Source organism: Neopsephotus bourkii, unplaced genomic scaffold, assembly GCF_033783945.1.
Source record: "Neopsephotus bourkii isolate Nb327-2 ecotype Australia unplaced genomic scaffold, CSIRO-AGI_Nbou_v1 NB_547, whole genome shotgun sequence".
NCBI classification, from domain to species: Eukaryota; Metazoa; Chordata; class Aves; order Psittaciformes; family Psittacidae; genus Neopsephotus; species Neopsephotus bourkii.
This window is the reverse complement of record NW_026901048.1, coordinates 439,103-455,070: the sequence shown is the minus strand read 5'-3', so window position 1 is coordinate 455,070 and position 15,968 is coordinate 439,103. Positions and strand designations below refer to the sequence as shown.

The 15,968-nt window shown below is 41.0% G+C and overlaps 1 protein-coding gene across 1 annotated transcript in view; it reads right to left on the bottom strand.

Annotated features, from left to right (window-relative positions):
* Positions 1–15,968, bottom strand: part of ARHGAP24 (Rho GTPase activating protein 24) — a 210,554-nt gene that overhangs the window by 163,220 nt on the left and 31,366 nt on the right. The window contains exon 2 of the mRNA XM_061350913.1: positions 7,883–8,082. Coding sequence (XP_061206897.1) covers positions 7,883–8,062 — 180 coding nt within the window. The 5' untranslated portion in view covers positions 8,063–8,082. The remainder of the gene's footprint in view (positions 1–7,882; positions 8,083–15,968) is intronic.

Sequence of the window (15,968 nt, the reverse complement as noted above, 5' to 3'; positions counted from 1 at the left end):
GCACTAGAGTTGATAATACAAACCCACCGACATGACTAAGAATTTATAGTTTAGCAGTCTTTCAGACAAGAAGGTAGTAACAATGAAACAAGCAATGACAACCTCCACAATGTACACATGTACACAATGTACCACAACAGCAGCCTGACACTCTCCTTACCCCTCTACACAACTTTATCAGCCTGTTAAATATACATTCATCAGCATTCACCAGAAACTAACTTTTCATCTGGCAGGCAACAGAGAAAAGCAGGGAGTATCTCCTCTCTCCTCCATGCCCCAAATCCTGTCAATTGGCATGATCCAGAAATGGAGAGGGAAGAAGGGAAGGAAAGATGGTGCAATCACACAAAAGAAATGCAAGACTCAAGATAGTTACAGCCTTGGCAGCCTCACCACGATGGAAAAGCAGTTTTGTATCATGCCGTGGTTCCTTACATCTGGGAGTATTGCTCATCCATGAAACGCAGTGAAGCATACTAAGGGTTTAACTTTACTTCAGAGTTAGTGAGCTATTACAAACAAGCTGGTTTTCTGGTCCCACAGAGCGAAAGGTGGGGGCAGTTCTCCGAACATTTGGACTAAGCAGATGCACTGGCCACCAGGAACTGAAATTAAGCTGTTGGCTAGTTTACATCTCACTAGGACGACTATCTTTTCCCATCTAATGGCAGCTGTTGTCTAAGTCTAATTATACACACAGTTTATACAACACATGGTAGCACACTTGAGAGCTTTAGCTCTGAATGCACACATGGTCAGTGGTGCTAGCGTTTTCAATCAATGCCATGAGGTATTTTTGCTTTGTTCTATTATAAAAATATTTACTAGAACTTATTTCCAAATTTGGATTAATTAAAGATAGAGAAGTATGGAAAGATGCATTTGTTCTTCCCAAATGGCTTTGGAAGAGGACCTGAGGCTGTACTGCCTGCCACATAAACAGGCAGAATCAGGTGGTATCATCTTTTCTTTACCATCTTGACTTTCCTAGTTTAGTTGTAACAACAGAAACTCCCAGTGGACTATGCAAGTCCAAATACCTTGAAAGGTTCATATTTCCCACCTATAAAACTGTCTCAAGCAATTTTGAACTTCAGTCACTGGGCTAGTTTTCTGAAGCCAAAACTAGATGGACACGTTCTCAGATCTGCACAGCATCTAGGCCCACTGTTTGTTTTATGTTTTGGGGCAGGTGGATGTCAAAAGCAATTGAAGAGGCTGACTGTGGAAAACACAGGCAAACTTTCAGTTTTAGTTTAAACTGAAGATCTGCTCAGGCAGCCAGTGGAACTGCTGAAGGCATGGGGAATAGGAGGTAACCATTTAATCTGCTATTTTCCAAGTCATGAAATGGGATTGGGCACACTGAATCATGTCAGAGAGCAACAGCCTTACATCTGGCCCTTTCTGAATGCTATAGATACTGGGAGAGGTAGGGAGGCAAGTTATTTTGCCAGCCAATGTATTTGGAAGCAAAAGAAAACCCAGCGGAAGCTGGGGTCAGAACTGGATCATAACAGAGAGAACAGCATCAATACAAGGACAAAGACTGCACCTCAGAGCTGTTTTGAAAATTCACTAAAGTTCAGAGAGAATTAAAAGCTACAAGCCCTCAGGAATTAAGTATGTACAGATTCTAAACTAATTAGTACAAGAGCAGGATAGTAGTTTGTAGATAGTACCAGTACAGTCACACACAATGACACAACTGCTACATGCAAAACTAAGAGAGACACCGCTCCTTGCGTTGAACTGAAACATAAAAACCATCTTCTTGGGGGAATTGAATTTCCAACTGCATAACCTGGGGCAAAGCACTGGGAATTGCCTGATTTTAGCACAGAATCCATAACCTTGCACAGTGTTTGGTGACATTTCTGTAATTAACATGGCAGTTAATACTGGAGGAGAAGCCCTTTTTCTTCCTGTGACAATTTTCAAGACTTCTACTGGGCCAAGGCCAAGGCCTCCTAAGTTTTTCAAAAGATTAATCACTGAAAATTCAAGGTCATATTTTGGGTCCCAAAGAAGCATAAAAAAGGGGATTAAAATTGGAATTCGAGCCTCCAACTTAGTACCTCAGTAACTGACCTTGTGGCTATTCATCTCAGGCTGAGGACAGAAATTCAGCCCTGTGAATTTGAGAAACCTTTTGCAAGCAACAGAATAATGGCATTAGAAACACCCTATTTTCAATTAAACTTAGCATTACCACAGTAATCCTTTTAGTACAAAATTCCCATGGGTATCTATCCACAAAATTGTATTACACCTTTAAAAACACATAAATCACTGCAGTAAAAAAAAAAATAAATAATATGTCACTATGAATAAGTTGCTGGAACCTGCTGCCATAAATTACTTAAAAACTTACAAAGGCATACAGGTATTAGAAACAGCAGAACCTTCTACTGTATGTAAAACCTAATACCTATCTTTCAATAACCATCCCTACATTCCAGAAGTTTCAGTGCTTCAGTTACAAAAGCCTGCTTATATACATATACTTGAGGAGACATTCTCTAAACCCACAAAAAAGATCCAAAGCAGTCTGGGGCTTCCACTTCACTTTTCACACTGAATAGCTACTGTTCAGCGCGGGTAGCAGCTCACCACCAAGCTTTAGATGGCTCTGCCTGCTGCCATGCCAGGTTATATCTGTTTCTGTCTCACACAGTAAAAAGCATGAGATTCTGCTATTCACATTAGGCAGGAAACAACTCTTCCTGCCTCATCTGAAACTCAATCAGTGACAGAGTTAAGAAGTCAATTTTTAGTTTAAAACTTGAGAGACTTTATGTTCGGTGGATGTAGATCAAGAATGATCAGAAAAGAAAAAAATGCCCTTGTCATAAATAGCAAGGTATGTTACACAGAGGCTTCTCTTCCTTCAACAAAGTGTTTCAAGAAACAGAAAATATCATTACACAAGGAATATACAGCTAACCCAAAATCTGTTTCTAGTTTGCACAAGTACAAAACTGGAAGAAGCAGTACCCTTACTTTAGTGAGCTTATGCAAAGTCATAAGCCATGAAGGGAAAGAAAATAAAGGAGAGCTCACACTTCAGACTGCTGAATTACCATGGGATAACAAGAACAACCAAGGCACAAATGAGCCAAGCTCACTGCTCCTACACTAGTAAGGATTCATCCCATAGATCCTACACTAGTAAGGATTATTCCCATCCATCCCAAGACCATTTCTATTTCTTAGACTAATAGCAAGTGTTGTACCTAAAAATAAAAAAAAGAAAAGTAAAAAAATCCAAAAAACATTATTAGTGGTCTGGACACTTGCTGTTTTCACATCAAATCCCCTACTTTGCTCCATAGAGTTTTAAGCCTGTCCCACAAAGGCAAGCATGCAGAGACTTGGTGCTTCACATCCTCTCCTACACAAGACAGAGGGACCTGCTCTCACACATCACAGCAGTATCTATTGAGAAGCTGCTCTGCTTGCTATGCTGCTCTTCAGTATTTACACTAAATGTAAATGTTCATGTAGCTTTCCAAAGACAAGGACCAGAGCAAACAGTACTCTGTTCTCCCTTAATAAAAATCCTCTAGGCAGTAAGGAGAGGTGTCGATTTCTTGTGATGCAGGTCTGGAGTGCATGTACAGTTAGATTTTTTTCCTCTAGCCAGAAATGTTATCCATTCCTTTTTAACTTGCAAAAAAAGCATGATGCTTGATCTTTAAACATGTCCAATATTAATACTGAAGGTTTCCCCTACCGACAGGTTAAGTTTCAAATCATGTCATTATCACATTAATTTCTTTATAACATATTCATTAGAAGCTTTATTTTCATTTTAAAATGCAACTGAAATTTGTCATGTTCCTTTTAATGCCATTAAATGGCATTTTCTGTCAATGAAATTTTTACATAAATTCAGTTAAACGAGGCACACATATTTTGCCAGAAAGCAATACTTCGGAATATTCTGTTTGTACATCTACTTATGATTCCAGCTGTCACTTACTTACAGTTTCAATCAAAGACCAATTAAAATTCCACATTTAAGATTCACACCTTAGCATTCAAATCTGCTGTCCATTCCCAGGGTTTGTCTAAGATGCTGTAAGCCACTGAATACTGCTTAGCATTACTTACACCAAACAGTTAAGAACTAGGATCTAGAGGATCTAGAGGATAAAAACTGTGCAGCAAATCTTCAGAATGGGATATAAACTGAAACAGCAGCTCATCATCTGCTTTCAGGCCTACATCAAGTATTTCTTGAAAGCTAGTTCATAGATCTTTAAGATCTCTCTGCTGTAAACATCTCAAATTCAAGACCATAAACCAAGTTGAGTGGCAATGACATTAAGTAAGTGCCTAAGACTAAAACACTGCTTTGACTGGATAAACTTGCCCATTTGCAACCTCGTACTGATGATGCTCCATCACTACAGGTTACCTAGTTTTGCTCCCATAAACACACTTCCTCGGTAACACCAGGAGAGTGTAACAGCAAAGCTGCAAGAAGAGGATGCTTGGAAGCTCTCTCCTATTGCTTATGAAACTACAGAAAGATTATACTGTCTTACTGAGAAGGTGCTGACTTCCTCTGCCCATCTTCAGTTAAGACCATGCCAACCCAGAAACAGATGAAGTCAGCCACAGGCAGAGAAAAAACCAAGAAATACATTTTCAATGGGCTGCTTTTAAACAACAGCTGCACTGTGAAAGGGGGAATGTTAAATGCCAATTTCTTTCAGCTGCCCACATTTCAAGTTTGGATAGCTGACCTTCAGATCTAGCATAATACTAGCTTTTTAAAGCACAATGTGGGCTGTCCAGAGTGACTTAGAAGACAGTAAAAAGATTAACAAGGCAATATCCAGTATCACTTCCAAATAGTCAAAATTACGCAGAATTATCAGACATCATAATTTATTTCTTCACATGCCTTGCTGATTTATTTGTCAGGTTTTCTGTCTCTGGAATTAACTAGATTTTTGCCATCCATACCCACATCTTCAGTAAACAGAAATGACATCTTTGCCAGGTCCCCAGAGCCATTTCAAGGATATCAGAGCAACAGGTATTTGCTATTCTTACTGGTAAAACTACAAGGGAAAGATTCTTGTGTTTGATGATGTTAAAGAATCAATGGCAGTTCACTGACCTTGACTATAAGATGAAGATCTGTGCGCTGATTTTTCTGCTGCTGTTCTTCACTAGCTCAGGATGCCTATAGACATCTGAAATAGGCTGGCAGAGACATTTTCCCATACTCACACTTATAGTTAATGACCTTTACATTTAATAGTCTGACATCAAGGAGATGTATACATATTGATTAAAGTGTATGTGATAGCTACCTGTATTACTAGCAGGAAATGAGCACGCTTCAGGAATTCCAAACATTTACCGATGGTTTAGACACAAATGCTATTTCTTTTCTTTAATCCCACTGTACACAGCCACCTGCAGAACAGTCTGACAGATAATAGAATTTCTCTGTAATTCAGTCCCATTCACATCTCTATCACTTCCAAAACCACAGATATCATGGCATAATTTCTGGTGCAGACTGGACAGAATCCAAGCCCGAATGTTAAGCAGATTGGTGCTCAGGACACCTACTGATTTCATACCAGTATGAAACCCAATATGGATTTTGCTTTCCTCTAATTTGCATTAAGGCTGTGAACACAAACTCACTGGCTTGTGTGTCCCCTCCTGCTGTCGTTCTTCCACCTTCTGTAAATATACATACACAAGATGCGCAATTTGAGCATTCCTCAGGACAAGTAATCGCCACTCTCTGCCTCTTTCCAAATACAACCAATCAGTAAGTAGAATAAAAACTACAATCCATTTGGGGAAGAAAAACCAAACCTCATTAACTCTCTTCAATTATATTATTGTCTAAAAGAATTATTGTACAATTGTACATTGTACACACTGTATAAGCCAGTAGTGAATAAACAGCATTTATCCTAAATACAGACCAAATATTACATGGCTAATCTAATAATAAGTACTGCTTACTATTTCCTAATGATATCCCTATGCATTGAAAATTTATGGTATCAGTGAAGTTCTTTGGTGTAGCTCTCCACAGTAATAACAACAGAGTTCCTAGAAGGTCATAGTGATTTTCTTATCTAAGTTAATGCAGCAAACCCTTCAGTGTAGTTAAATGGAAAAAAAAAAAACCACACTTCTGTATATGGCATTGAACCTAGGATGTATTTTAGGAACCAAGAGTCGTGCAGTTTGTTTCAGAAACATTTCAAAGCTACACCAACATGAGAAACTGACTGATCCTAATCTGGAAAAGCCATTCATTTTCCAAACCTACTGGCTTATTTTAAATTACACTTCTGCTGGCACTTTTCCCCTCTTCCCATAGCATCTCTCAATGGAAAACTCAAACAAACTTTCAGTTACTTAATCAAGTTATACCTTATCTATCAAAGGTATGAGAAGATCAAAATCACCACCTCCATTTTGCAAAAGGTAAGTAGTGAAGTTAATAGAATCTTCTGAAGTCATACCACAGGTCAGTGGTAGACAGACAAGATGCCAATTTGGGCTCCACAGTGCTGTAAAAAGTTCCACACAATACAGCGTTGTGTCATCTCTCAAAAAGCAATGAAGTCCTTGCATGCAAACATACTAGCAGATGTCAAGTGCTAGGAAGCAGAGTTGCATTCTGGAAACCCAGCCTCTGGCCCATAGACATTTTTGTTTTGATGGCTGCTTTTACCTTCTTCATAAACACAATATATATAGTGAAAGATACATTTGATTTCCCAGAAATTATTAGCTGTTTAATATTCAAAGTAATCATAAAAACGTGTAAACTGTAAATATGCAGTGCATTATTTTATTAACCTATATGATCTGTGATAATTTTAAGGACAAACTGCTACCAAGGCTGTGAAACTGATACTCAGAAATTAACTAGTACAAGAACCTTCTTTGGGAACAATACTTCAAGACTGAAGAGTTTCCTTGACACATGCACCACAATACAAGCTGTAAAGCTTGACAAAGAGTCATGACCTATTCCACACAGGAAGCTAGATTAGATGGACTTTACATGTCTGAGAACAGCTTGTCAAATTGCACATAAAGGTACACCACCAAAACTTTAGTAGGCATAACAAATATAAGCATAATTATATTTTAATATCTGTACAGAAGTTAAAACATGTCAGGACTTTTTCTGAAGTCATAAGCATCTAGGAAGTGATTAATACATAAAATTATAACACTCCTGTAGGTACTAGTAGAAGATCTCTCTTAATTTATTATCACAGAGGCTCAGGCCTGCCCTACCTTAAGGGGCAGCATTATTTACTCTACACTTATGGCACTCTCAAGATAGACGGCCTAAGACATGCTGGTGAAAAAGATAAATAAATAGGAAAACACATGAGAATTAAGGAGCAGTAAATCACCACAACAGAATCAGGCAGCAGACAGCAGTGTGTCCCACATTACAGATGGCAAAGTATTCAGGCTGCAGTCTTGCAGGATCTCCTATTTAGGTAGATACAAAGTAGGGATACTCCACATTTTAAAAAAGCAGAAAAATAAGCAGTACCTTTTCAAATATGGCTTATTCATCTGCCTCAGTCAAGTTCATCTGACTTTCTTTTGCTACTTTAACTTCATGTACACTCCACTCCATTTAAAATTATGCAATCATAAACCTGACCTGGAAAAGGAAGCTGTAGAAACAAGCCTAATGGGAAACCACACTAACTGCCAAGGCCTGACTCAGTTTTATATTCACTGTTATCAAAATCCCAAGTCGTACTGAGTCAGTCACAGAAATGAAAAGGTTTGTTTCTTTAAATACCAGACAACTCTGTTTTCATTAACTTGTTTCCCTCTCTCACCTCCCATCACTCACCAAGGGCTTGGTTTCATCTTCGTCTTTGAAATAGTAAAGCTGGTCACCCTTGAGAACAAACCAACGTGTGTGCCAGGTCTTGACAAAGCCTCCTTGCTTCCGCAGCCACCCGCACTTAATGGCACTGTGCCGCCCTTGGCTCGGTGGGGGAGTCTCCGCAGAGCCATTGTGTTCTTCCATTCTGGAACTGGGCAAGTCTCTTGCTGACAAAAAAAGAAAAAAAAGAAAAAAAAGAGGAGGGAAAGGTAAATAATCAGATTATTATCCAGGCAGTAACTTGCTCCTTTCAACTCAGCTGGAAAATAAATATGCCCCAGATATAAAGGGGTGCTAGAAAAGCATTTAGGATCTGTCTGCTTATTCTTAAGCACCCCATCAGCTGAGACAGTAACAATAATGAACTCAGTTGCTAAAAAGCAGGAAAGAAGCAAAAGATTTGCTCAAGTACAATGTAAGATACTTCAGCTAGCACTGAGGAAGACATCAGCTGTTTCTTGAGATGAGTTCTCCTGGATTATAGGCAGTAACAAGGAATGAATTTACAAAACATCTTTGGACTAAGAAAAGCAGTGTGCTTCTCACTACTGTACCTCCCCATTTAACATTCCCTGACAGGCTTGCTGCTTTAAGCAAATATTAAAGAGGCCTCTGCTTCTACAGGGTTTAATATACCCTACCAGACAAGCAGGCTTTTTTTGTTTTGTTTTACTAAAGCCTATTTAATGGAATGGTGGCAGTACATACAAGAATAGCTCCATATTCCCTCATACAAGCACCACTTGACCAAAGTGAGTGTGCATCCAGCCACTCTTTTTACAGGCATTTTGCAAATCACGCAGAATTTTGGTGTATCAACTTAAGGCACAAGAAGTGTGTCAAAATCAGAGCTGAAGTGTGGAATTAAACTTGACAAAGTTTTATGTGGCTCCTCAGCCTTGTTAAAACTAAACTTTCTAACTATCTCTGGACAGAGACGGATCTTCCTGATGGATTTTGTACACACAATTATGCAGTCATATACTTAACCTTCATGGTCAAAAGGCTCTTCATGCTTCCCTATTAAGTCTATTAATAAAGTCTGTTAAGCTTAACAAGCTCAGGATTTTGAGTTTCAAGTTCTGATATTTTCAGTTGAAACACAAATCAAACTGAGACATATACGTGCCAAACAGTGTTTACCTAAACAGAATAAAATACGAGTATAATCACAAACACACCAGTATGCAAAATTAACAGTGAAATTTCACTGTGCTTATGTGCTTGAAGAACATGTTTCTCTTCTTTGTAGACTACCACTGGCAGCCTTTCTTGCCTAGTCAGGAACTTGCACAGCTGTTAGAGCCTGAGAAAGACAACTTCATAGGCAATGATCTATTGTGATCTATGATCTATCACAAGATGGTCGAATTTGAGATCCTCAGGACAGTCAGAAGAGTGTGCAGCAAGTTCACTGCCCTAGACTTCAAAAGAGCAGACTTTGGCCTCTTCAGGAGCCTGCTTAGTAAGGTTCCATGGGATATAGCCCTAGAGGGTAGAGGGGCCCAAGACTCTTGGTTGGTCTTCAAGGATCACCTGCTACAAGCTCAGGAGTGTTGCATCCCAACTAGAAGGAAGTGCAGCAGGAGGGCCAGGAGACCTCCCTGAATGGATAAGGAGCTGCTGAAGAAAGTTCAAATGAAAAAAGAGTCTTATAGAAAGTGGAAGCAAGGACAGGCGGCCTGGGAAGAGTACAGGGATGTTGTCTGGTAAGCTAGGGACCAGGTTAGGAAAGCTAAGGCCCAGTTAGAATTAATCATCTTGGCTAGGGATATTAAGGATAACAGGAAGGGATTCTGCAGGTACATAGCAAATAAAAAACAGATTAGGGAGAACATAGGCCCCCTCAGGAAGCTCTCGGGAGAACTAGCTACACAGGATTTGGAGAAGGCTGAGGTTCTGAAGGACTTCTTCACCTCGGTCTTCACTGGCAAAGGCTCTGACCGCACCACCCAAGTCTTAGAAGGCAGACACAGGGACTGTGAGAATGGAGACCTTGGGCCCACTGTAGGAGAGGATCTGGTTCGAGACCATCTTAAAAACCTGAACATGCACAAGTCCATGGATCCTGATGAAATCCATCCGCGGGTCCTGAAGGAGCTGGCGAATGAAGCTGCTAAGCCGCTGGCCATCATATTTGAAAAATCATGGCAGTGAGGTGAAGCTCCTGACGACTGAAGAAAAGGAAATATAACCCCCATTTTCAAGAAGGGGAAAATGGATGACCCAGAGAATTACAGACCAGTCAGTCTCATCTCTGTGCCTGGCAAAATCTTGGAGAACATTCTCCTGGAAGGCATGCTCAGACACATGAAAATCAACAAGGTGCTTGGTGACAGCCAGCATGGCTTCACTAAGGGGAAATCCTGCCTGACCAATTTGGTGGCCTTCTATGATGGGGCTACAGAACTGATGGACAGCGGTAAAGCAGTTGATGTCATCTACCTGGATTTGTGTAAAGCATTCGACACTGTCCCACACAACATCCTTGTCTGTAAATTGGAGAGACATCAATTTGATAGGTGGATCACTCTGTGGATAAAGAACTGGCTGGATGGCCGCACACAAAGAGTTGTGGTCAGTGGCTCAGTGTCTGGCTGGAGACCAGTAACGAGTGGTGTCTCTGAGGGACCAGTGTCAGGACCGGTCTTGTTCAACATCTTTGTCACTGACATGGACTGACATGGGCTGCATCAAAAGGAGCATGACCAGCAGGTTGAAGGAGGTGATCATGCCCCTTTACTCTGCTCTCATGAGACCTCACCTGGAGTATTGTGTGCAGTTCTGGTGTCCTCAACATAAAAAGGACACGGAACTGTTGGAATAAGTCTGGAGGAGGGCCACAAGAATGATCAGGGGACTGGAGCACCTCCTGTATGAAGATACGCTGAGAAAAGTTGGGGCTGTTCAGCCTGGAGAAGAGAAGGCTGCATAGAGACCTCATAGCAGCCTTCCAGTACCTGAACGGGGCCTATAGGGATGCTGGGGAGGGACTCTTCATTAGAGACTGTAGTGATAGGACAAGGGGTAATGGGTTAAAACTTAAACAGGGGAAGTTTAGATTGGATATAAGGAAGAAATTCTTTCCTGTTAGGGTGGTGAGGCACTGGAATAGATTGCCCAGGGAGGTTGTGAATGCTCCATCCCTGGCGGTGTTCAAGGCCAGGTTGGACGAGGCCTTAGGTGATATGGTTTAGAGCGAGGTGTCCCTGCCCATGGCAGGGGGGCTGGAACTTGATGATCTTAAGGTCCTTTCCAACCCTAACTATTCTATGATTCTATGATTCTATTGGTTCCAAACATCAGGATGGGAAAAGAATAAAACATTCTAAACACTGCAGGCAGGAGACAAGTCCAAGCCTGGCACTCCAGCTCTGATCCCCTATACAGCAGTATGTTCCTGATCATAGTAAAACACATCAGCATTGCAAGAATATGTGCTCAGCTTCTAAGGTAGACCAGAAACAAGAAACACACATTCATTCGGTAGACAAGGCCATCCCTCTGATAATTAATACAACACTTTGGATAGTGCTACATCATTGCCAAATAAACTGCAATATAAACAAGCAAGAAGAAATAAATATATAATAGACTCCAGTCAGGAGTGGTTTTCAGCCCATTTTTCCTTTGCCTTCGTTCTTCCTACTGTTCACACTTATGCTCCCTTTGGAACAACTTCTCCACCTACCATATCTGCTGTGCATTTATACCTTTTGCTTTTAACACCCACACACAGCCTGTTGTCATGTCCCTGCTTTGGGCTGGATCCTGGAATCTGATCTCCATGATTAAAACTTAACTGCCCTGTGCACACTGATGTTAACGTGCCTCAACATGAGCACAGAGGTTTTGCAGCCAAGTACATGTTGCAGGATCAAAAGTTAAATCACTTGGTGATACTCCTCTCAGAAAAAGGAAAATAACATCTTTCTCCTGCCCCTTTAGAATTTACCTAGAGTCACCCAGAACACTTGCACTGCTGCATCTACCTGAGCAGAGTGTTCCTGCAAAACATACAATTGTGTCTGGCCCTCAAGAGAGCGAAGACTGGGGGTTTTGTGCCTTACTATTTCATTTGAGCAAGAACACACCAGCTGATAAACCCTCAACCCTCAGACCACACTGACAGAAGGTTTCTATGAGGGTTATGTATCTTCAGAGTACACACTCTGAAAACTGCAGCTCTAGGGCTGCAGAGTATGTTAGATATTGCAGTGAGGTTTCTGAACTGAAACTTGCCTCCTTCCAATCTGGAGCTGCAAACCGATTTTACTGCCACTAGAAAAATTAATAGCTTGCTTTCTCAGTGCCTTTTCATAAACGTCTGCCCACACTTCTGGGCTCTTATAATATTTTTAATTCACTTTGCTCTGTAATAATTAATTATGAATGCAACAAAGCAGTGGCCAAGCAGCCTCTGAAAACTGTACAGCTTTATCCCTGGATGCCCAAGCTCTCTTACTTCTTCCCTTAGCTCTTTAGGAGGAGGAAGACAAGTGAAGCAAAATAACTTATAGTAAGCAATGGTCAGACAATCTCTAAGAATCTACTTCATCCATACACAACAGGTTTTATGAAATTGACTTGCACCCTACCTCTGCTCATCACCACGTATGGTGAAAATGTGTCACCATTTCCAGTGAGGACAGACTTATCTGTGCTATATGAGATCATTCTCTCCAAAAGGAAATGCACCCAACTCATAATTAGTACTTTTTTTAATATGAGCAGAAATCTCTTGGATGCTGCTGTGTTCTGGCTAGGCCAAAGTAAATGCCAGGGAGCAGCCCCCCAACTCATATCCTTAGGAAGTGAATTAGCAAACACATTGTAAACAGCAGGTAAGTTATAGCAATTGAAAAAAAGTGAAGAATAAAATCATTACCCTTAGGCTACCCCCTGCTCCTTGCTGCACAATCACAGCTCTCAGCTTCAGCTAATCTGATCAGTTTATCTCTGCTACATAGGCCAGACTCAAGGCAGGAACAAAGGAAGGGTTCAAATACAATAATTACGAGTATCACTGCAGTGTTAAGGACACCAGGTCCCCATTACACTTGGACCACAAACAAGAATCTAAACACCAAAGTCAAAAGCAATTAACTGCTTGGATGAAAGGCTATTTTTAATTTAATTCCTCAAAGTCCTGTTTCACTGATGTTGACACCAGTGTACAAACTAAGATTGTGGATTTTAGCTAGCCAGGGAAAACACTACTTGATGTACATCTCTTTGTCTGGTAAAATCTGTATCTTAAAGTATTTCTGCAATAGTAAAGCAAATGAGGTGTAGGAAAGATGGCATTCAACTGCTCCCAAGTCCTCACAGGCAAGTATAAGATCTCCTTTAAAGCAGTAGTATGTCTTTGGACACTTCCTATACAAAACAGTTGCATTATTTCATTTATTAGTGATTTAAATATCTTCAGCAGCCAAAATTTAGCCACCTAACTTGTTTTTGTTAAAAGGAATTGTATTTAGTCATGAGATTAAGTTTATTTGTTATTCTACATCCCTCTTTGCCTTTCGGAAAATGCCTACTACAAACCAGACTCAGAATCAGAAATTCCAGCAGCTGGCTCATTTTCACTGGTTGTTTTTACAGCTGTTTCAACAGCAAGATCATAAAAATAAATTGCAGAAATATCAGGGCGCTGGCACTGATGCAGAGAACAGTGAGGTGCAAACACTATGTAAATAACACATGACAAAGTGTGGAATTACATCAACATACTGCAAGTCCTCTCATAAAACAAGGCAGAAAGCCATGCATTTTCAAGCACTAAATGAGCATACTCATCAAACCCATCTTCTGAACGGGAAACATAACGTGTATTTGCTGCCAGAGTCAACTCTACTGACTTGGCCAACCTCCAGTTTTAGTAATGACCAGAACTGAACAAATGCTACACGGTCTATTTGTTTGGGGCTGGCTGTGGGCTAACTCTGCTGGGCTTGTCTGGACATTGGGAGTGCAAAGTAAACAAAATGAGAAATGCTCCCTGACACACTGGCTCTGTATCAGCATCTTAAAATCCACAGAGCCCATCACCATCTACTGCTGCTGGTCCCAATCCAACCACCTTCTGCTCCCATAAGGGCATCTGCCTCTCAAAGTCTGTCTAGAAAGCAAATAACTGCATTTACATCCTCCTCTCCAATGTGGAAGGTGCCACACACAAAAAGCAGGGATGTGTTTCTCCTCAACTACAACCCACTCAGTACTTGAAATATGGAACTGGGCAGCACCCCCAGATCCCAGCACTTTGGCAGGAAATAGTCAGAAAAAGTCATTAAGGCACAGCAAATCCAGTTACAATGAACAGTCACGGGATTGCACCACGATGACCCATTTGGCAAGAAATTGTGATGGTTTGCAGTATGTTTTTATTCCCACTGAAATTTCCCATGGCCAAGACAGCACATTTTAAGCATGCAGAACATCATCTGAGTTCACTTCTAGCAACCCTTCGTCATCTTTGCCATTGCTCAGATGCATTATCAGATCCTGTCAGCCTGGCACAAAAAGTATAAAGATGAGAAGCATCTAAGCATCATACTCCTCGAGCCTGTTGCAAGGTCGAGCCCCAAAAGGGCAATCAACGCAACAGCCAGCCAGTAAAGGTTTGCAGTTTTGCAGCAACAGTTGGCCAAATGAGGGAGGTGATCCTGCCCCTCTGCATTGCTCTCATGGGACCCCACCTGCAGTACTGCATCCAGCTCTGGGGCATCCAACACAAAAGGGATGTGGAGCTTTTGGAGCAAGTCCAGAGGAGACCACAAAGTTGACCAGAGGCTGGAGCACCTCTCCTGTGAAGACAGGCTGAGAGAGTTGGACTTATTCAGCCTTCAGAAGAGAAGGCTCTGGGCAGACATTCAAGCAGTTTTCCAGTACCTGAAGGGGCTGACAAGAAACCTGGCGAGGGACTTTCTATAAAGGTATGTAGAGACAGGACAAGCAGAAATGGATTTAAACTGACAAACAGGAGGTTTACATTAGATATAAGGAAGAAATCCTTTACTGTGAGAGTGGTGAGACACTCGCACAGGTTGCCCAGAGAAGTTGTGGCTGCTCATCCTTGGCAATGTTCAAGGCCATGCTGGACAGGGCTTTGAGCGACCTGGTCTAGTGGAAGCTGTCCCTACCCATGGCAGGGGGTTAGAACTAAATTATCTTTAAGGTCCCTTCCAACCCAAACCATTCTATGATTATAATATTCTGAGTATCTGCCAAATACCTATACAGACACATATACACATACAAAATTCATAAAAATATGTGACACAATGATTCTGTATAAAATCAGACTCAGTACTGCACCACTTACACGAAGAGATATAACTCACTTTCCAAGTGATGTCTGATTCTGAGTTCATTTCTACTTATTTCCCACGAGCTATATAGAGTATAAATGCCTAAGTTTAAGGTTATTAGCATCTTTCTGGCATGGAGTGCTGTCTCTGACCAGTGAGTTTCCTTTTGATTTTTCTTGGTGTAGTCTGGCTAGGTGAGGAATTCATAAAACCATTTAGTATGTTAAATTATTGTCTGCATTTATCTTACTTTAAGTATGTTCCAAGACACCTGAATCTCTGCTACACGAGGCATGTGTTTGTGAGAAACTGCTGCAGGAAGCAAAAGAGTGGCCTATTTGTCACCATCAGGATGTTTCAAATAAGTTGCTACTCATCTGCTGTGTCAATAGGATATTGCACATGGAAGGAGAAAACATGTCAAAGATGCAAAAAAAATACTTTAAAAGAGAGTAAACTTTCTGCTAGTGCTTAGCAGCCATTTTTAGAAGATGAGCACTACAAGGCATGCCTCAAGTTCTGTCTCTGCAAGGACAGATTTTAAAGCGTTCCTGTCTTGCTCCTTCCCAAAAGCTGTGGCAGTGCACTTGCCAGTAGCTTTCCTTCACAGGCCTTTAGAACAGACTTTATACTTCTACACAGAAGGTTTTCCAAGACATCTGAGAAACCTTTTGTACTATTGGCAGTAACACTCCTAATCACAGATACAGCTGGCTCTTCTGCATTCTCCACTC